Here is a 21,244-nt window from a genome sequence, read left to right as displayed (position 1 = left end):
AGTGTAACAGATTTACCTTAAACTGGGGCCAGGGAAGGTTCGGAGAGTTCCCATTATAAATGATGAGAACATTTTTAAAGTTTCAAATACATTTAATCATAGTACATACATAAATTATGTATGTACTATGATTAAAAAGCAAGATAGACACAGAGTAAAGTATAAATACTTTCTAGAAGTTCTAAATTAATCAATCTTGCTCAATGAAAAATAAGTTAATTTTGCACGATCTTATGGCCCATTAGATTAGAATCATGAAAATGTGTAAAGCAATCCAATTGGACAAGTAAATGATTAAAAAGTAAAAATAAGAACTGATTGCACATATTTGCTAAAAAGATTTAAAGATGAAGACTTATTAAAATAAATTTATCTTCTCTATGACATAAACAAAAGAAGAAATGTGTTCAATTCCCACTAATTTACGATTATATGTATATATCATTATGAGAAAGCACATACGCAGTGTAGGCTACTATAAAAATGACTTGAAACACAAAAGACTGACACAAAAGAGTGTTTGTGAACAAATATTGATAATGCAGCCAAACAATTGTGAACACAAGCGTAGACAAGCTTGTATACATATAGAATCAATGCACTTAAATAATTTAAGTATGGTTGCCTCATAAAAGATGAATAAAACATCAGGGCAGACATGTCTTTGATTAGCGTGGTCACTACGACTCTAGGATAGGCACATATGAACATTTGATGAAGATCAGATCATCCTCCTCTTTCCTCACTGTGCAGGAGCGCAGCAAAAGAAAGCCAGCGTCTCTTGGCCAGTAAACAGTACACTTTTACATTTCTTCTACCTCCTGACACATTGACACCTCTCTCGCAACCTCATCATGAATTATATATCACCTGTGCAAACGGCAAGAGTCCAATTCTCACTTGAAATGTTTGGGCAAGTTGTCTAGCAAGCGCCAAGCCCCTGACAGGACCGGCTCTTTTCCCCTTTGCAACTTCGCAACGACAAAATGTTGAGCCCTATTTAAAGATGGAATAAAAGGGAACAAAGACTGAGAAAACAAAAGGGAGGTAAAATGAGATTTCTGTCAAAAATTATCGAAACCAGGAGAAGATCAAAGACGATTGGAGAATCTCCTGCAGAGCCAAACATTACGCCAAGAAACAAGAGGTACAACAAAAAATAAGAGGCAAAAGAAAACAAATACAGAGGGAATAAGAAAGAAGCCCCATGTGGCCTTATTATAAGGGCTACACCGCAGGTACTATATTCTTTAACAGCAGTGCTTTATAAATTCTGTCATCTTATTAAGACTGTCAGGACCACTGACCCGCCCTTCCTCTCTTACGGTGCAACTGGCATTTTGAAGCTTATTCTTTTAACCACAGCTGTCTGATTGCTTTGGTTGAGCACATAATCCAAACAGCTTGTCTCAGCTAATTGTTTGTCCTCCTTACTCCAGCAGACACAGTGCTGAGGATGAGAGTAGTAGCTTCACTTATGATGGAGAGAGGGCAAAAGAGTGCCGGGATCCTATAGTGCTCATTATATCTCCCACTGTCTCTTTGTTGTGTTTCATATTCACTAGTTCTCCGACTGCAATGCAAGCAGCGCTCCCACTTGATCATCACGCCTGAGGGTGTAAGAGCAAGGGTCCCACTTTCACTGTTGTCATAACTCGCCTTTGTTAATGTTTATAATGGGGAATGGGCCAGATCATATAAGAGAGTCATTCAGCTAAATGATCAGATACAAGCTGAACTGTGGCATTTTGTGCTCCATTTAACCATTTAACAACAATCACTTGGGACTATTGTGCACCGTGCACTGAGAAGTCTACGGCCTTCAACCTCAGTGCTTTGAGAAACTGTCTACCATCTCTCTTTCTTTTTTGTTTTAGTGCCACAGTAGAAATCAACTGTTATCTTTGACTGTCCCGGCCCGGCTTTTGAAGTAGTGGAGGACGAAGCAAGACTGATTGTCAGAGGTCGAAAGGCTAGGTCAAAGCCGACTCATTCGTAAGACAAAATGCTACTTCTGTTTCCTGTGCGGTTGAGGAGTGAAGGTGGGGGAAAGCAGCCTGTTCTCTCATTACCAGCGCTATCTCAGTAGTGCCAACCTCCCATTTACAGCACTTTCCTCTCTAGGGCTGATTCAACTCCTTGTTTCCCTCTCGATGCACAACGCCTACGTTAACAACTATTCCCTAAGACTTATCTTATATATCATTTCTGTGTGTACATGTTTGTGTACAGGTGGAGTCAGGACAGAAGCCAACATTGTTATTACCTATATACCATATCTACCACATGGATACTCACCCTAAACTTTGAGGCAAATGCAGGATATTAATGCTGAAAACCTGCCACAATTGCACAGTGCGTGTGATGCATGTATGTAAATTATGTAAGATGCAGTTGTACCAAATATACACACTACATGAAGTATCTATTGTCACCTCAAACCAACTGCAGCTGTAGATGTATAGCATTAAAAAAATATCTATTGATGCATTTAGCCATAAAGGCCTATATGGATCAGTGCCCATCATAATATAGCCTCAAGAAAAGGCCCAGCCAAGGCCAACGTGAAGAGTAACTGCAGTGTGCCAATAATCACATCTACACAAAAGGACTTTGACTATCTTTCACGGCATTCAACTGTGTGTCCTCCTTATTGATTTTCGTCAAAAACTTGAAGAAAATATATTGAGTTAACAAGGATGAATAAGTATGTGTACACTGAATACTTTTCCTGATAAAGAAATAGTTAGTGTTGAAATATATGCCTATATATCCCTTTTTCTATTCAGCACAGATACATAATTTTACGGAGAACAGAAAATCAGCCCTAACTGCTGCACCGTCTGAATGTCTTTGGCATCATTTAGGCACGCTGTAAATTAAGAGCTATTTGAAGCAGCGGATGATCCTGGCAGAAGTTAATAAAAATTGTCCAATGTGACCCACCCTGTATTTTTTAGAACTTCTCTAGTCCAAACACAGCTGTCATTCTCTAACAAGAGAGGTGAGAGGGGACAAACAAGCTCCCCATTACTGCTCTGACACACGTTCCACTATGGGAGTCCATAAACCACTGTCTCAATTGGCTTTTCAGAGAGTCACACTGATAATTACTCCACTGGAGGTAAGGAGATTTAGCCTCTATGAGATCTGGTAATTACAAAGGTGGTCAAAGGAAGGTCATTTTTACTCTGTGGATTAGATCGGAGCACTCGCACACTGATGAAGTGGATAACATCAACGTTTCTGTAGTAATTTCCTTAGTTCAGTTAACTTTTATCTCCGTTGGTCAATTTGATAACACTCTTCCTTGTGAAAAAACCTGAATTATTTTCATAAATGCTCCATCTGTCAATTTTTGATTCCGTAAATTAATTGTTTAACCTATAAACTGTAAACCTTGACAAGTAAACAGACTAAAAAGTGATTTTGGCAGATTCTTAAAAAGACATGAGAAAAAAAGAAAACCAAGAATTATGGCAGGGTTCTGCACTCATGTAAAAATAGCAATCCTGCAATATAAATACACCAAGTCCTGCATTGAAAATGTAATATTAGTATAGCAAAATACTGCTTAAAATATTAAAAGTAAAAGTACTCATAATACAAAAAATGGCAGATGTGAGTGATATATTAATAATGTAGTAGCTTATAGTATTTGTATTACTGATGCATTAATATAGCATTTTACTGTTATCGTTAGTGGAGGTGGAGCTAAGTTGAACTATGTAGCTTAAGTCATAACATATTCATAACATTTAAATATTATTTGTAAGACTGTTTTATGTTTTGTATGTCAAATCTTAATCTTTACCCCGTAGCTGTATAAATGTAGTGTAGGAAAAAAGTACAATATTTCCCTATGAAACGTAGTGAAGAAGAAGTATAAACTGTCATAAAATATTGGAAATACTCAAGTACCTAGTAGTACCTAGCACTGGAACAAAAATGTGTGTTCCATTCCCTTTACCAGTGTGTATATACAATTGGTAATCATGTTAAAGGAATGGAAAATAGATTCCTGCCTTGGCAATGGCTGGAATAAAAATGGAGAAAATTAAACGTTAAAGGAACTACTGAACTACTAAATAAAAACATTACTAAGAGCCACAGCAGGCAATATCCGTGTTTCAGTCCTGCTGCAGGGGAAACTCAGTGACTACAAAAAAATGTAGGCATTTAAGATTTGAGTGGAGTCACAGAGCCACAGGATTTTAGAGAGTAAACCACATTGCTTGTAGGGATCCAGAGATAATGCTTTCACTTTGTGATGCAAGGCAATATCAAGCTGTGTTGTAGAATTCTCACTCTGGGGGAAGCATTTCAAAGAATCAAATCCTCTCCATGGAGATGTTACACACACAAGAAAATCCCCGTGTGCTCGATAATGTTGCCCTTTTGTGTGTTGCTTACGCAAGGTTATTGATTTTCAAATTGTGGTGCAGGAACCTCTAGGGGCTCTTGAAGGAGTTCCAAGGGGGCCCAGGCAAAGTTAGGTCTAGTTTAATTTCATGAATTATAGATATTATTGCCTATGCTATCATGTGCTAATGAGGCTGAGAGCGTACATGTTTTCTTTTAAACTAAAGACTACATAAGTCAAAGTGACTATATGTAACTTTTAAATGTTTCAATGTGTCATTTTCCATCTATGATCATAAATGACCTGTAACAACAACAAAAAACTAAGAAAGAAAAGAACGTTATTTTTGTATAGTTTGTATTAATGACATTACCCAGTCAGATTTTCCCCGCAAAGTCACAAAATGATTTACGGAAGGTAGACGGCGCTACAGATCACAATCTGATGGGTCACATATTTTGGCATAACACTGCAAAGGCCTTTGTTATTGTATCCAGCCAGGTAAAGGGTAGCAGGAAAGGAAATAAACAAAGAACAATTGAAAGCTAAATGGGAAAGACAGTCTATGGGCGAAAACATGAGTCACACTTGGTCGGGTTCTCCACCGATGGAGACAATTACAGGATTGTAAATGATTCAAAACCCACCCCAAATTTGTCTTCAGGTGTGTAATAGGTCTATTTCAATCATAAAAATAACTTTGGATTGCGCAATTAAATTACATCCTCCTTAATCACAACACAGTAATCTACAGTGGGTAATACAGCACCGTAAAGAACAGTCCTTTATAATGTGTGGTAAAAACATTACCATTTTTGACCATCAATAAAACAAGCTGAAAGTTACATATAGCAACTTTAATTTACGTTTATAGATAGTTTATAGTCTCTATGTGCCTTGAAGTTTGTAAATCAGTAAAAATAGTTGATTCACTGTCTGATTTTAAGAAAAAACTGTAGACTCTTGGCCCTCCATGGTCTTAATCTAAAGCTAAAAATTTGGTTCTGTAGGACAAAACCTTATTCAACAACAAAATGAAGCATTTGATTAACTTTTAAGATTTATGAATTAAAACATCAAGATGTAGGTAAGGAATCTTGTTTTTATGCATTTCCTGGATGTTTCAGTGATTAAAAAGTATCCCTTTAAAGGGAAAGTATTTAACTACATTATAACTATATATAACTATATATTTTAACTATACACTGCCTCAAAACACTTTCTTAAACCAAATGAATGACAACAAAATACATTTCTTGTATACACTGAGAGATTCCCCATTGACTTCAAACACTATGTGGACAGTATGTATTACTGTGATGCCCTAAAAGGGCACCCTCACTTTTGTCCTTCAGAGTCCAGAAGGTGCCAAACCCCCACCCTCTTAAAAAAGAGCCTGTCTGCCTGGCAGGAGAGACTGGGTTATTACAGCGTGTTCATGATCCCATCATGTGTCGTCAGACCAAAGCGGAGGCCGCGAGTAAAAGCCTCATGCAAAATTTATGTTCATGCGGCTGTTTCAGTGGGTGGAAAAATCAATATTGCGGGCCTGATGCACGGAGATGACTGAGTGCTCACTGACTGACAGTAAAAGCTGAGAGAGATTGAGGGGATACATTTACTGTTTCAGAAATGGAGTGGAGTAGAGTTGCTCTAATAGTCTAGTTCACCTTAAATTTGAATTTCATTGTTAATTATTTTGGTAAAAACCTGTATATTGGGGGCTGTTAGAGCACAAGAGAACAAATGAAGAATGAGCAACCTTTTTTTCAAATTGCCTAAAACACATCTTGCGTTGTGGTTTCTGAGCAGCTAGAGTATTGTATATTATGGGGTTATTAAGCCTTCCCTTCCTTTCCAACTTAGATACAGATACTACCGACATATAAAACGATTGTAGAATAATCAAAAGACAATGTGGGTATGAGGAGGACATCATAGGGATTTTTTTCTGCGCTGCTTTGCTTAGATATGCTTTTGATAGCGTGCCACATACCCACAGTGCATTTGGGGAGGAATGTGAGAAGAGAGCGAAACAAAGTGAGAAAAAGAAATTCAGTGGGATGAAATAACCCCAAACAATGGGATTTGCTTTCCATTCTTCTGCCTCCATCTTCTGTCTTTAATTATTCCCTTTGGTTGTCTGAGGGAGCGTGTAAGCACTTTCACACAGCACAACATGCCCAGCAGCACAACACTGTCTGCCTTAGTGATGTGGAGACTTCTGAGTGACACTGAGCCTCTTGTGATTATTAATGCTGTTTAATACAACACAGGGCAGCCACTATGATTGAGGGAAAAAACATATTTCAAAATGCATGCATTGAAAATGCATTGTGAATGGAATTATGTACAACATGAGCACTGCACTTGAGATACATTTTACCCCTGCTACAAAAACAATATGTACACCATAAAATGAAGACTACTGTTTTGTAGATGCAACACTGAAAATGTATGTTTGATAACAAGGGCCAAGTGGGCTCTATTTTGTACACAGGGTTTAATGGAACCTCAGCTGATCCTGGTGGGATCCTTTGTGCCGGTTTAGTAGTTTTTTCCCCCGAATCGCATATGAGATATTTGAGAGCCCAGAACGATGTATGATGAATGAAGTAGCATGCTACTTATACGCTTATCATGCTCACTGACTAGCAACAGGTTCAGCAAAGGGCAGTGGCAGTAAATGAAATTCTGCGCCGGGACAATATATCATCAAAAGAAATGTATGCACCCGAAACTTACAAGCCTTCTTCAGATGCGGACAAGGTGCCTGACGGGGTTGGGGGAGGGGGTGAGGATGGGATAGTAGGAAGAAAAAAAGGGGGGAAATGGGAGAATGGGGGGGAGGGTATTTTTTCTGGATGGGTGAGGAGCAAGCAAGGGGAAACAGCAGATTTTGTTGAATCAGTTATATTTTCATACTGGCTGATCTGTGCCTTTTAACCATTTCACTGCAGCTGGAAAATGAAAGTAGCAGGGCTAATTTCACAGTGAGAGCTCACTGAACAAAACCCCCCACGGTCTGTGAAAAAAGGTGCTAAGTCTACTTTGTCATTGTGATTACGGCACTGTAATACAGTGGGCTTGTGTGTATGAGAGAGAAAAGTAGAAATATGTTCAGAATGAAAGGCAAGAAATGCCTTTTTCCTCTCTAGCCTGAGATGTACTTATTGAGGTTTACTCATGATTTGTAAGTAACAGATATCTCTCTTCCCAAACATGCCATCCTGTACTGATGTCACAGGATCCATCTGTAATGTGTCTCCAGTTAGTCCAGAAATAGCACCCATGGGAGTTAACACACTCCCTAGGCCTCCTACGGGACCTTTTAAGCTGCACTGATACTGATAAAAGCTCCCACAAATCTGGCCCCCAGATACCTCAGCCATTAATTAAGGTAATTAGGCCCTGGTCAGCAATTAGTAACCACAGATAGCTTTTAGCAGCAGCTAATACGTTCCTGCTGGCGAGGTGTTTGGTTCCATACCATCTGCTGACAAATGTCACCGCAGACTCTTTGGTTTCACGAATAGGGAACTGGAGAGCCGTGTTTAAAAATGACCTCTGTGTGATCCAGACTGGCTCCCAGACTCCCACAGCCTCTCTGCTGCTGCACGATCACTTCGTTTGTTATTCTCACTTCTTTGGTTCTTTCTCTTTCAAACATGGAGGAGCGAGCTCTATGAAAATCCATACAAGCTGTACACGGTCAGAATGGGAAAAGGAAACATTCACTGCCCAAGATATCGATCAAAATTAGAACATCTAGTATTGATTACAGCGTAATGCTACATTGATTTGCTTGTATTATGAAGTCCAAGATTGATCCATATTGATATGTTCGTTTACATTACATTGTTACATACAGTTATATTGAAAGTGAGGATGGATATCAAAATGGTGCTCTGCATATAGTAGTTTTAAGCAGGTTTTCTCAGATGTATTATTGTCACTGTATTGTGAGTATATCTTTTATAGCAGGACCTTCCTCGGAGCATAAATTTGAATGCCAACAACTCAAAGTGAGGAAACAGCCTCCTACCAAATCTTTTTTTAAAGCACCTGTGATACTTAAATTCAGGAGGAGGAGAGCATTAACAAAAGCAAAGACATGCTGAAAAAAGTGAGAAACATTCACAAACAAATTTGGCATTTATATTAATATAAAAATAAAGCAGTTTATGTATTTCATCCTGTGGCAGAGTCATTGATTTAAGGCGCTCGGAGTAGACACACTGATAAAAACAGGCTGAATACTCACATTCAACCTTAGAGAACAGATCATGCAATAACTCACATTACTGGGGTGTGGGAAATAAAGGATGCAGCTGTGCTACTTTACACAATTCCACATTTGAAGCAATCGGTGATAACACCATTTTCATTCCGGTTCAGTCCCATAAAATTACCATTAACATTACAACTCATGCAGAACACAGATAAATGTAAAATGTCACCCGGTTCTGCTAGACGGGAATTCCAGTTCCACAAGATTACCATCTCTGTCTGCTCTCTCCCACTGCACCTTGTCTAATATTTCATTTACAACATTTTATAAGTTCATTTTCCCCTCACTGACCATGTAAATCACAAATCAATTTTCATTTAAAATGCTTGACTACAGATTGTTGCTGAAAGCCTCTGAATTGCGCCTCAGCAATATGGCAGACCTTTAGCAAATCTTTTGGAAAACAGTCTGGTCGGAAAAAAGTGAGGAAAAAGTGAGATGTAATTTCTACAAAACAACTCCGGGGCCAAGCGGTCAAGGCATTTACTGGAAGTGTTCAAATATAAAAATAATACACTATTATGTATCGTAGTTTGTATTAGATTCAGTACTCCTTCATTTATTGAAACCTCAGACTTGAGATTGACTAGTCTACTCAAAGGAGGAAAGGCTGATTATTATAATGAAAAGATGAACACTATGGATTGGGCATAATTGTTGGGGACATCCTATCAATATATGCAACAATCTTAAATACTGATTATCATTAAGTGTGCAGAAGATTATAGAAAAGGTTCATCATTAAGATTTTATTTAGAAAATACCCACAGAACTTACAGTGATATGTTTCAATGGTAAACTGATCATTTGGTTAACCAGACACAACAGTTTGTAAATGTAATTATACCGAGGAGAATATTATCTGTTATAGCTTGGGTTACAGCTAAGTGAGTGGTTCAAAGCCGCTTTTTAGTAAACTCTGAACACAAACAATGTCCTCAATGCTTATGTTAATGTGTAGAGCCCCTGCTGATACAAGCAAAGTTTCACGTTGTGTCGAGCCTTCTTAGTGTTTGAAAAAAGAGTGATTTTGATGGTATTCTAGAAGTGCCTCTAGCACTCCCATTCCAAAGGCCATTTGACCGAAAATGGGAATACAGTAAGTGCCACTTCCGTTCTAATTATGCTTTTAAACAAAAGTTTGACTTGGGTACATTCACAAAGATTTTGACGAGAGTTAATCTTTAGGGGAATAAAAAACTGCTGGATTAAAATGGAATCATTCCGAGTGTTCCTAATTATTCATGTAATTGAAAGCTACATTGAAGATTTGTCATGTTGGCATCCAAACTCCTAATTTGAAAAAAAAACTATTCTCTCATATTACACTTTAATACAAAATCCTTTTAAATAAATGCATTATACTCTTTGCATGCACAGTGCAGACAGACACACTGTGTAATGTAGAGAGACTGTCTTGGAGATTGTTTGTTTATTGCAGGAGGTTTGCAAAAAGCCTCCCTCAGTGTTTACCATCGAGGGCAGATGTCAAGGTTTGCTTTGGAGGAGCAGACACAGCCACATCTGATTAACGATATTATTGTCCTCCTCCACACCGCCATATAGACCCCCCTCAAAAAATTCTTTTCTTTCTATTTCAGGCTTAAGCAGGGTGCTGTCCTGTGGCATGGCTGAGCCAGAGTGACACTGCCACCATCCACAGAAACAAAACATGAGTCAAGCACCAGAAGGTAAAGACAAACAGCACTACTGTGTCTTACTAGACAGAAAACATAAAAATATCTCGACATACTGTGCATACATTAAAAATACTACTGAATATTCAAATACATTGTTTATCATTTGTGCTGTTATTTTTGTGCAATTTTGAAATATATGTTACTTGAATTCAGAACAAATTATTAGCATGTCTGCAACAAGTGAAACACCAGGGGATCAAATTTACTTACATCTCAGCTTCAAAAAAGACATCAGAGTATAAATCATGAGTCTCAAGGGGGTGTCTGTGTTTTCATATGTGAAGGTACAGTAAACATGCGCTTCAGCCTGAGTGCAAATGTGTGTGTTTGATTCTACCTCTCTCATCGCTCCTTTGTACATTTTGATTGGTGATTTTCTTCCTCTTTCCGTCACCAAACTGTCACAAAGGCAGTAACCCCACACGTTTCCAAGCTGCCTATTGAAGACAAACAATAAACCACTGGCAGATATCAATGGCGTAGATGAGAGTCCGGGTGCCATATCTGCTGGGACTGCCTGGCAAACCTGCTTCTGCCTGCGCTTCATCTCCAGCAGCACTTCTCACTCTCAATTATTTGGCTGCTGTCACAACAAATCAATCAAATTACTGCTCCAGGACTGTGTGCAGCTGATCCTATTGCACCCCTAGTTGCATTAGCTTTGAAATGTATGAGGTCTACATTTTATCACTGTTATTTATTTAATGCAGCTCTCTCCCCTGCGAGTCATCTTACAACCACAGCAAAGTTAAATCATTAAAGGACAACGTGGAATACATACTGCTTGAAAACACTTCAAATTAATCCTTAAGCAATAAGGGAGAAGGGATGGGTTTGGCCTCTATTGTGTTAAGATGGCAGATGTTGATGTGAGGAAATGTGGACCGGTTGCAATGGGTCCTCCTAATGCACTCCTCTATTGGCTGAATGTGCACACACACAATGGCTTATTTCTTCTCTTATCCCAAAATGATTCTACAAATACACACATGAGAAAAAGCAGCCTGCAATGAGCAACTAGTGTGGCTGTAACAAGCCCAAAAAGGATACTTGAAATCCTCTAGCTCCAATAATGTAATAGGTAAAGGGACACAGAGGCATTCCCACATCAGACAGAGGTTAAGTCAGTGGCCCGGCCCGGTGATCTAACCTCTTAAAGGAGCAGCACTCAGCTGAGGCAGAAGAGATGCAGTCTGACATATCTTACTAGCGTAGAAACATTTGGCTCTTCTCCCAGGAGCCCACCCTTTGGTGGTATAATGAGCAAGGTGATTTCCCTAATTTGTATCGTAACAACACCCGCAACCTGCGAACGACACCGCTGAGCGTTTTCATCAGAACGGCAGACATGCCTTTGATTGGCACTGACACAGGGTCTCATTACTGCAGGTGAGTGGGATGCCGACCTTTATCAGGAAGACTGAGTGCTGTTTTGTGTTTCCTGTGGACGAGTACAGAGGAACAATGTTCTCACCTCACCATTAGAACTCGGCGCTCTGATGTGATGTGCTGCCTGGTTTTCCGCTGAGAGCAAATAATATGGGATATGCTTATTAATATGAAAGAGCTCCAGTAAACTAGCTTCTTGCATTACCTTTGAGTGAGTCTTAGAGAAGAAGGGTAGACAGATGAGACTTTGTTTTGCTTCCTCCCATTGGGAATTACATGTACAATGCTTTGATACAACTAGTTTTACAAGTATGGTAATCATGCTTTACTTGGCATAAAATCATGTGAAATGAAAACCTGTTAAAAATGCATCGGGAAGTTAGCATCATATCTAACAACAACAAAATCTGCAGATTTTTCGTCTGCATCAGTCGCACACTTACATTTGAAATTGTAAAAAACACGTGTGATGTTTTTATTCATATCAAGTCATATTTACAGACCTCTAGCATGACCCAACCTAGTTTTTGCCTCTGTGAAGTCAGCTTGAATTGTGTGCACTCTGTCACATAAGATAACTTTCTCCCTTGTTTAGTTTCATTGGGAATTTGTTTTTACTGCATGTTTGCAGGCATAAATCATTCTGACAAATAACCAGTTACACTGGTGCCTGTGTTTACTGAGTCTCCCACAAGATGCTGCTCAGTTTTATTTAAGCAACCACTCCAAATTTATAGCACAACCCCATTACTGTGATAGTTATTCATCACAGTCTGAGAGAGCTGCCCTCCTAAAGCTCACAGCAGTTCAGCCAGTTCCCTTCTGGTAACATTCATTTGTGCAGAGCGAGCTTTGATTAGTATGATCAAAACATGTGATCAAAGATGTTGTTGATACTGTTTGTTCTGTTTTTATCTTTCCATGTAATTTCCCTCATTTAAACTGAATATGACAATGTATGACAGTAAATACTTATATTTATTTAATACAGCTAATTAAACATTGCATTCTTACAAAGACTATGACTATGAGACCTCGAGCATGCTGGCACTCGTGCACAGAATACAAGTCCTCCACTGTCAACCACACATTCCCCAAGACAAACAGCCTTATTAGTTGGTCATTAGCCACCTCATTAGATTTAAATACAGCCATTGGCTGGGCTCCTCCCGGAGTCTCATTACTGTGCCTCACAGTTGTCTTGTGTCTGATCTGATGCTAATTAGCTAACAGCGTGAGAGCTGTAAAGCACACTTGCTCCTGAGGTCGTGAAATGAGCTGACTGCTCCCCGGCGACAGCGCGCTGCTGTATTATATGTGTGATTAATCAGGCCTGGAGACCCTGAGGGGCGGGGAGGGGACGCGAGGGGGATGCGGGGGCCGAGGCCAGAGTTGCAGTTGTCTGACAGAGGTGCTGTGCCAGCAGGCCTCATTCAGCGGAGCTGTGATGAACTCAGACAGGGGAGAGTGGAGGAGTGTCGCGTGGCCAGAGGGGCCTGGACACAGTCAAGACATTTAGCTTCACTCGTGACTTGTGTCACTTTCTCTCCATGGAGGTCCCTTCAATGCATCCCCTTCAAATAAGAGGACATACGAACAGGCAGTCTGTCATTTCACTCACTTAAAAAAAGATCTGCCACAGAGGCATTTCTCCACAACAGTTTTTTTTGCTATCTCTCATGTATGAGCATTTTTTTCAGGACATTAGATTTTGTGCTGTCTGTTGGTTTGTTTGTCAGTGGACAATAAGGATGACTGAGAGGTGTTTGTTTCTGCGTCCTGATACCATGACAATGTGTTTGTTGATTAGTTCATCAGATCACTGAAGCCTCTGGGTTGTTCCTCACGCACCAGGAAGAAGATCTGTTGAAGTGTGATTCAGATGGGCCTGCTGGTCCCATTATCGTCCACTACTGATGGATTCATTGAAGGGCTTGCTGGATTGATGCAAGTTTATTAAAAGCTCTGCCCACAGCGATGGCTGCTGTTATTTATGCATGTTTGTGTCCATTAGGCTTCTACCTCCACATTTCCTCACTCAGGGCATATGCCCATCCATTTCCCCACATAAGGGAAGCCTTCCCTGCACTTTATGCTGCTCTGGCATTATTGTAATCTCCATCCTAAAAACACACTGCTTTACATGTGGCCTGGCATCTTTTAACATTAGTGCAGCTCTCTCATTTAAGATTTATGACTGATGGTTTTCCCATCCATCCCTCAATCTAATGGTATAAAAGAGACAATGTTTTAAACATTAAAATGAAAACCATTTACAACTATGATCAAAAGAGAACACTTGGGCATTAAAGTTTAAAAGGCAAGGATAAGTACAGCCATGTGGATGGACAGATGAGGTGGAAAAGAGATAAAAAGTAAAGTACAGTGCACTCTTATGCACAGGAAAGAGCCATAAAGTGCTTTTGCGCTGCACTGCAAAACGTTGACCTGTAATTAATATGGTTGTTCCTTCAGGGAAGTTGGGGATAATGTTTTTTTGGGAAACAAACCCCTGAAGAATTTGTACCTGGTCAAGAGGTTTGTAAAACATTTTTATTAAAGAATAAACAAAAACAGTTCTATGCCATACAAATGACGTTTAACAAACTCTTGTTGAGAAAACAAGAGTTGTATTTATATCTAATAGTTGCTGGTTTCTTATGTTCTATAAATCATTGAGTATAACGCAGAGAAACCTTCATTTTTGTTACATGACCATCTGTAAGTGGAGAACTTACTGGTGTACCTGAATTATTTTATACTTTCTTCCTGGAATATCATGTTGACCCTGTTTTGTACTATGAATTGATTTTTTTTCCGGTGTGTCTAAACTGCCCTCTTTCTTACCTTGCAGGTTCTGGAGAGGGAGCGTCATGATGCCCCCTGCAGCAGCAGCAGCCACCAGGTTCTGGATGTTGGCTGTGGGCAGGGAGAGAACGAGGCCCTGTTGCCCACCCAGGTGTCCGCCTGCGTTGAAGGGGATGAGGATGGGCTGGTTCATGCCTGGCGCTGCACCGGACATCACACCGCCAACTGCATTGGCCAGCTGCTGGGCTACCAGGAGAGACTACAGCAGAAACACAAAACACACATACTTTTTATAATTTTTTTTCTCTAATATATTTCATTTCATCAAACAACATTGTGTCATCTGAGACATTTTGGAAGTAGTATGTCCTTCTTTTAATACCAGCTAAATTCTGAATAAACTAAACACTGTCATGTGATTTAGTTTGATAATTTCAAATTACTTTACCATATTTGAGTAAAAAAGAAACACATAGGAAAATTTGTAGCAAAGAGGGTGGAGGTGCAGAGGGGTTGTTTAGTTAAATATGTTAGTCTAGTGTGCCTGACTCTTGATCCTTTAACTGACTGAGGTTTGTGCAAATTAGAACCTATGGCCATGACCATAACTCAAAAATATCAGAAGCCTAACTTTGCTGTGTATTGATAAATCCATGGCGCTGTCCGTGGTGCTATAAAAGCAGACCAATTTGTAATAGCGACTTTTTCTCTGAGTCCAACCCTCTGTCAGTTTCGCTTGTTGCGAGAGAATGAAACAAAACAGTTCCGTCTCACCTATTAAGAGTTATCAAATCACCTGCTAAAAACCAACAGGTATCACACAATGGCAAATATATGAAAATCACATTACAACAAGTGTTCTACTGCTATATATTACCAAACCAAACTCTTTGGGTAAAATTATTACTTTAATAGCTCATTTAAGATCTAAATCATATTATATATACACAGTATATACATATATACACACACTGTATTGTACATATCTATTCTGGGATGCTTAATTGAAGTGACTGTATCACTAATCAATGTGTTTTGATTAATGCAGTTGTTATGTTGATGAATTCTTGCTTTATTGTGTCACAGACTGATAGTAAAAACACACTGCCGTTGGTACTGATAGAGATCAAATTCAATCTTTGTGAAAGAGTTGAGAATTTTTCTTTCACGGCGATGCAGAGTGATTTATGTTTCATCCCATTGAACAAATCCCTGGTACCACAGAAATGTGCCTGAAATACATAGTGCTTTTCCAACAAAAAATAAAAAAGTAGCAGTACTTTACTCTTTTGATGAGGGATATAACACATCACTCTCAGCTCTTCATGTTTCCATTCATTCACATTAGTTCAAGTGGATTTGCTGCAGTCATACCCATAGAGGAAAAGATATGTTATCAGAAGTATCGCTCTGAGATATTTTGCACAGTAGATCTCTTCAAATGTATTTTCCGAGGAAGTGGGTTTGGATAGACACCAACACATTTTTAATCGAGAGCTTTGAGCCTGAAGTGGGAATGTTTGTACCATGGCCTAAATCTCCATTAATACACAGGGAATGACATCTTACATTTTATTCATTCTGATAAAACCCTTTTCAAATTATGTCAGCGTTTGAGCATGTCAAACTGAATTTACACAGGAGGGATGAGACAGGAGTTACTGAGGATGTTGCAAAATCCAACAAAATTAATGTTTAAACATTAAATTGAATTGTTTGGAATAAAATGACAAGAGTACACTGTCACCTTGTGTTGTGTCCAGACTAAAGCAGCCTTTAGATGTTGCTAGGTAAGCCTGGCTGCACTGTGTTGACTCCTCCACTGTGACTTAAGTTCACAAGCCTTTAACTCCAATTGTCAGCTATCTGCCTCTGTTTTGCATGGTGTGTCTGCCACTTGCACAGAATGCAGAGCGGGCTGACTGGTGCGAAGACCTCACCGTACTCCCAAACCTGGTGCTCCTAGGTGACAGGCGTGTCACTGTGATAACCCTGCATGGAGCAGAACGCCTGCACCCACTGCGACATACATGCGATCACAGTTTAAGAGGTACGAGGTCACGTAGGTTTAAAGCCACAACGCACGGAGAGAGCTCAGGGCAAAATATCAGCACTGAGAGACAAATTAATACAATATATAAAACATACAATAATAAAAACTCATGGCGAGTTGATTGTTGCTGGCAGGAGTAATCACACACACTATATAGGATTCCTCTTTCCCAACATTTACTTTGATACACAACAGCAGCGCATAACAAATGACAGTATTTGACGCTTCTGAGAGCATTGAAAATGACATTTGCCATTAACTTTAAAAAAGGAATAAATAATTTGGGAGCTCAAAGAATCCTCAAAGGACAATAACAAAGGCGACCCGTTTGTTAGCGGCAAGTGACATATGTTTAATCTGGCGTTTTAAACTGAATTTAATCTTGAATCGGAGCAGCATATAATCAAAGACACTCTTTGAACATTTCATCTCTGAGTCAAACAAAATGAGACTGCCAGACTTGACAGCAAAGGCAGCCTCACATAGAAGGGAATAACATATAAAAGACAATTCTGCAATTATCAGATGTAGCTCTGATTTATTTATCATTACAGGCAGCTTTGGGAAAACAGGCAGCTGTTCGGTACACAGGCAGCTGCCAAAAGAAGGCGTTTTTTTTTAAAGAATGCATTGGTCTTTAGGCTGTTTGTTGTGCCAGTTTAAAACTGATTATGATCTTTATCTGAGGTGAGAACACTGTTTATGCACACATCAAAATCAGCAATGAGAACAAATTTAGCATGAACATAATTAGTTTAACTCTGCAGGCACACATCACACTTTTACTACGAGAATCCCCGGCATCACTTGTCTTGATTTACAGACAGTTCACCTTCTGGCTTTTCGCATGATACGCTCACTCCTCCTCTCCATAGGTACTGTTGGAAAGCTGTTGTACAGGGGTTGGCAGGCCTGACAGATGAGTGTTGAGAAGTGGTCTCCTAGGGGCCACACGGACACACAGACTGGGTGTGTGTTGGGCTCTGGATGGGGACGTAGCCCCACTCAGGACTGGATCTGGTACCCAGCCTCTCTGCCCATCAAGGGAGAACAGGCCCTTCTATTTGCTTGGCAGCTCTGGCACTGAGAAATTGCCCATAATGACCCAGATAGCAGACTTTTGTCATCCTAACTGCGAGTGGGAAACAGAAAGAAGGTGGATTCATGTTGGGTAAACTACCATCGGATAATGGTTGTTTGAACAATATCCGGCTCTGGAGCCAGAATCTATCAAAACATATTGATCCTGGAACAAGAGAATTGGGTATGGCATGCGGAGCGCCTTTGTTTCTGAAAAGTGTTAGCTTCGCAGAGACTGTACTGACAGCATTAATATATTAGATGGTGACTGTTGAGAGCCGCCTGCTGAGGCTCAGACTGTAACTGCTGCCTGCTAGACATGCTTTCCTTTTGTGTGTATTTCTTATCTATTACAAGAACAGTGGCTTTGACCAGCTACTGTGTCTCTAATCAGAAAAGTGCTTTTAATTAAGCTCATTCTTCATCTTCACTTGCAGCAGATTGACTCTTTCACTGGGGAGTTCTCACCCTATAAACCTGCCCAACAAAACTGAACGACTCTCCACCTCTCATGTTTCCTCTTTTGTTTATCCTGATGAGGATTGACTGTCATTGAGTAACACTGAGTGCAGGGAGAATGGCCTTATTAAAGAGGGTGGAGGAAACCTGACGCTCTGTGTATGTGTGTGTGTGTGTGTGTGTGTGTGTGTGGTGATATTGAGCAACCCTAATGAGATAGATGTTCATTAAACATTGCAATGCCACCAGGCCAATAAATCCAATCAGATAGGACAATGCCTGATTGAGCTATTAACAGGGCTGCAGGCTCGGGCTCTTTGCTGCTTGTTATGACAAAGCCTGTATTGTCAACTCATTACTGCCACAATTCAATTAAGTGTGACGTGTGATGACAAAATATTTTATGGTTTCACATTTTAGCTGAAAATTATTCGCGGTGTAGCATTCAGCGAGGGTGCTTTATGTTTTTAAAAAAAGCCAAGTTAGTCGTCAATGTTTGGAGTTGCTCTTAGTAAACTGAACTAAGTTTGGCTCCTGAGTCATTCTACACACGGGAGGCAGAAAAGTAGACTGCGACGGAGCCCACACCAAACACAATGAGGTGACCGGGGACAACGTAGGACCGCTCATCAGAGCAGAGAAGGATGCTTAAGCCAACCAATCAGAGTGACTTCTCATGCACCAGGCTCCAGTTTGAAAACTTATTTCTCATCATTAATTACAGTATCAGACAGATAGTAATGGTAAGACACCGCTACAGTCAAACCAAACAGTGTATATTTGATGTCATCCATTTCACACTGTCTTTTTTTGTTGATGAAAGGACATTTCAGAAGAGATAAGGAAACGCATTGGAGGCATTACAAATTTTACGGTCATATTTTGACCTCTGCATTAAATGTTTGGTCAAAATTCTCACTGGACCTGATACTAGTTATGTCTGGTGTCACCTGGGTTCCCTTTCTACTTGACTCCTCTAGCTTGTTTGCTTCAGCCAGTTATCTTATAATGAAATTTCTCCAGACCTCTGTAAGCTTGACGAGAAGGAGGCTAACTAAACGTTTATAGTTCATATAAATTGGAGTTATTGTGAGAGCCTGCTTTTGCAAACTTTTTACAGTAATAGATAGATAGATAGATAGATAGACAGATAGATAGATAGATACTGTATTTCTGCACTGTATAGGAAATTGTAGGCATCCAGTAGCAAGACAACCATAATCAGTAATGGGCAAGTTTTGATATTTATTGCCCCTCAACAGGCCACAACTGGGCAAAATTATGATAAAATAAAATAACGCTTGTGTACTATATCAAAAATAAATAACATATATACACCCTTACAGTGGCCTGATCTCTATACTTTTGTGCTTGTGTGTGTGTGTGTGTGTGTGTGTGTGTGTATGTGTATGTGTGTGTGTGTGTGTGTATGTATGTGTGTGTGTCTGTGTGTGACAGAGTGAGCGATTAGCTTCGGAGCGAGTAGCCACCTTACAGTCATCGTGCCTATGTTTTCAGACCACGCTGGGAAATCTTTAGAAGGAAAAGTTGTCTCGTGCACGGCCCACTAACTAAGGAAGAAAAAAAGTCTTTGCCTTTCGGCTCAGAGATCTGGTTGGTGTGATGAAAAAAAAACATCTTCGATTATAGCAACGCGCCGCATTTTTTGGCAGTAACGGTAACAGCGTTATTATGATGGAAAGAGTAATCAATTAGATTATTCCTTACAGAAAAAAGTAACAACGCCGTTATTCCCAACACTGACCATAACACAACAAACACATATACACACATATATCACACATACATCATAGTAAAACTAAAACTAAAAATCACTCACAGAAATGCAATGACCATGATAAGGGAAGGCACTATGGTAGACTGTGTGTAATGATGAGAGTGCGAAAGTGAACACTGCAGTAAATCATAATTTAATATTAATTATGAATAATAAATATTAACATAATAACCTATAAACTGACTGATTGAATACGAATAAGAACAATATATAACTGGGAATAAGTTATAAGATGTAGATGAATTGACCACTGTCCAGATTGTGTAGGAGGGATATTAATGCCTATGAGACAGTATGAGACAGCAGACAAAGTGATTGAAAATGCCTCAATCTAAATATTAAACTCAAAGCGTTCACATTATCATATATTAAACAGCATTTTTTAAAGTTACGGTTAGTTTAATAAGTTAAGGTTTGTTGCAGATCCCCTAGTCTCACTTTGCCAGGCCCGTCCTCCACAGTGCTGTCAAGGAGGGTCCGGCTAATCCACACAGCATTCCGGGATGGTAGAAAAACCAGTGCTGTGGTTTCCTGGCATTTCTTTAAATCAATCACAATCGTCTTGGACGGCACTAAGCGCTATAGACTACAGATACAGAGTACAGCTCCCCTAACGTACCTGTGGACCCATCGGGAATCCTGGGTGTGACTGGCCCAGGTGACTCTGCTCAGAAGGACTGCTGCTGGTGTCAGACTGGACCGAACCGTCACGAGCTCCTGGGAGAGCAACAGGCAGAGATTCATGTAGAAAGAAAAAGAGACAACAAAGAGTCCACCTTAGATCAACACAGACAAGATAAGTAGATAAAACACACAACATAGACCACGTTGGGATTATCACAACACAGAGTGTTGTATGGTGCAGAGGAGGGCAGTTGGGAAAGAAGGGGAATTTGTATTTAATGGTTTTATCAATAACCGCTGTTACGCTGAATAAATTACCAACCAGCGGAGAGGCTCATTGATGGTGGATGATGCATACTGGCGGGTCCCTGATGGCCTAGATTACCGCTGAGAGATAGAGCTCCACCACAAACGCTGGGCCATATTATTCAGCCATTTACATCACCGAGTATCACTCATCTAAACCCACTCCCCCGCCCGCCGCTCTGAGCCTGCAGCTACGAGACACAATTAGACCTGTTTGCTATGAGGGCAGAGTGGAGTGGAGCAGACAGGGACATGATAATAAGCTTGCTGATGGCTGCAGGGAAAACAAAGAACACCGCCGATTGGATATCATAGCAATCCCCATCTAACAGAAACTCTCAGCAGTGTAGATTGCTCTGGAAGGTCAGAAAGG

The 21,244-nt window shown here is 39.9% G+C and overlaps 1 protein-coding gene and 1 long non-coding RNA gene across 2 annotated transcripts in view; one reads left to right on the top strand and one right to left on the bottom strand.

The window, feature by feature from the left end:
- The window catches only part of pou6f2 (POU class 6 homeobox 2), a 68,764-nt gene that overhangs the window by 32,315 nt on the left and 15,205 nt on the right, over positions 1-21,244 (bottom strand). The window contains exons 2-3 of the mRNA XM_034862376.1: positions 20,561-20,658; positions 14,591-14,810 (exon numbers count right to left, since the gene is read on the bottom strand). Coding sequence (XP_034718267.1) covers positions 14,591-14,810; positions 20,561-20,658 — 318 coding nt within the window. The remainder of the gene's footprint in view (positions 1-14,590; positions 14,811-20,560; positions 20,659-21,244) is intronic.
- Positions 10,256-18,185, top strand: LOC117938052. Its single transcript, XR_004655316.1, has 3 exons — positions 10,256-10,345; positions 14,598-16,601; positions 17,480-18,185. It is a non-coding gene; the product is annotated as an uncharacterized LOC117938052 (long non-coding RNA).

Source organism: Etheostoma cragini, chromosome 22, assembly GCF_013103735.1.
Source record: "Etheostoma cragini isolate CJK2018 chromosome 22, CSU_Ecrag_1.0, whole genome shotgun sequence".
Lineage (NCBI taxonomy): Eukaryota > Metazoa > Chordata > Actinopteri > Perciformes > Percidae > Etheostoma > Etheostoma cragini.
The sequence above is the reverse complement of the archived record's forward strand: the minus strand, read 5'-3'. Positions and strand labels throughout refer to the sequence as shown.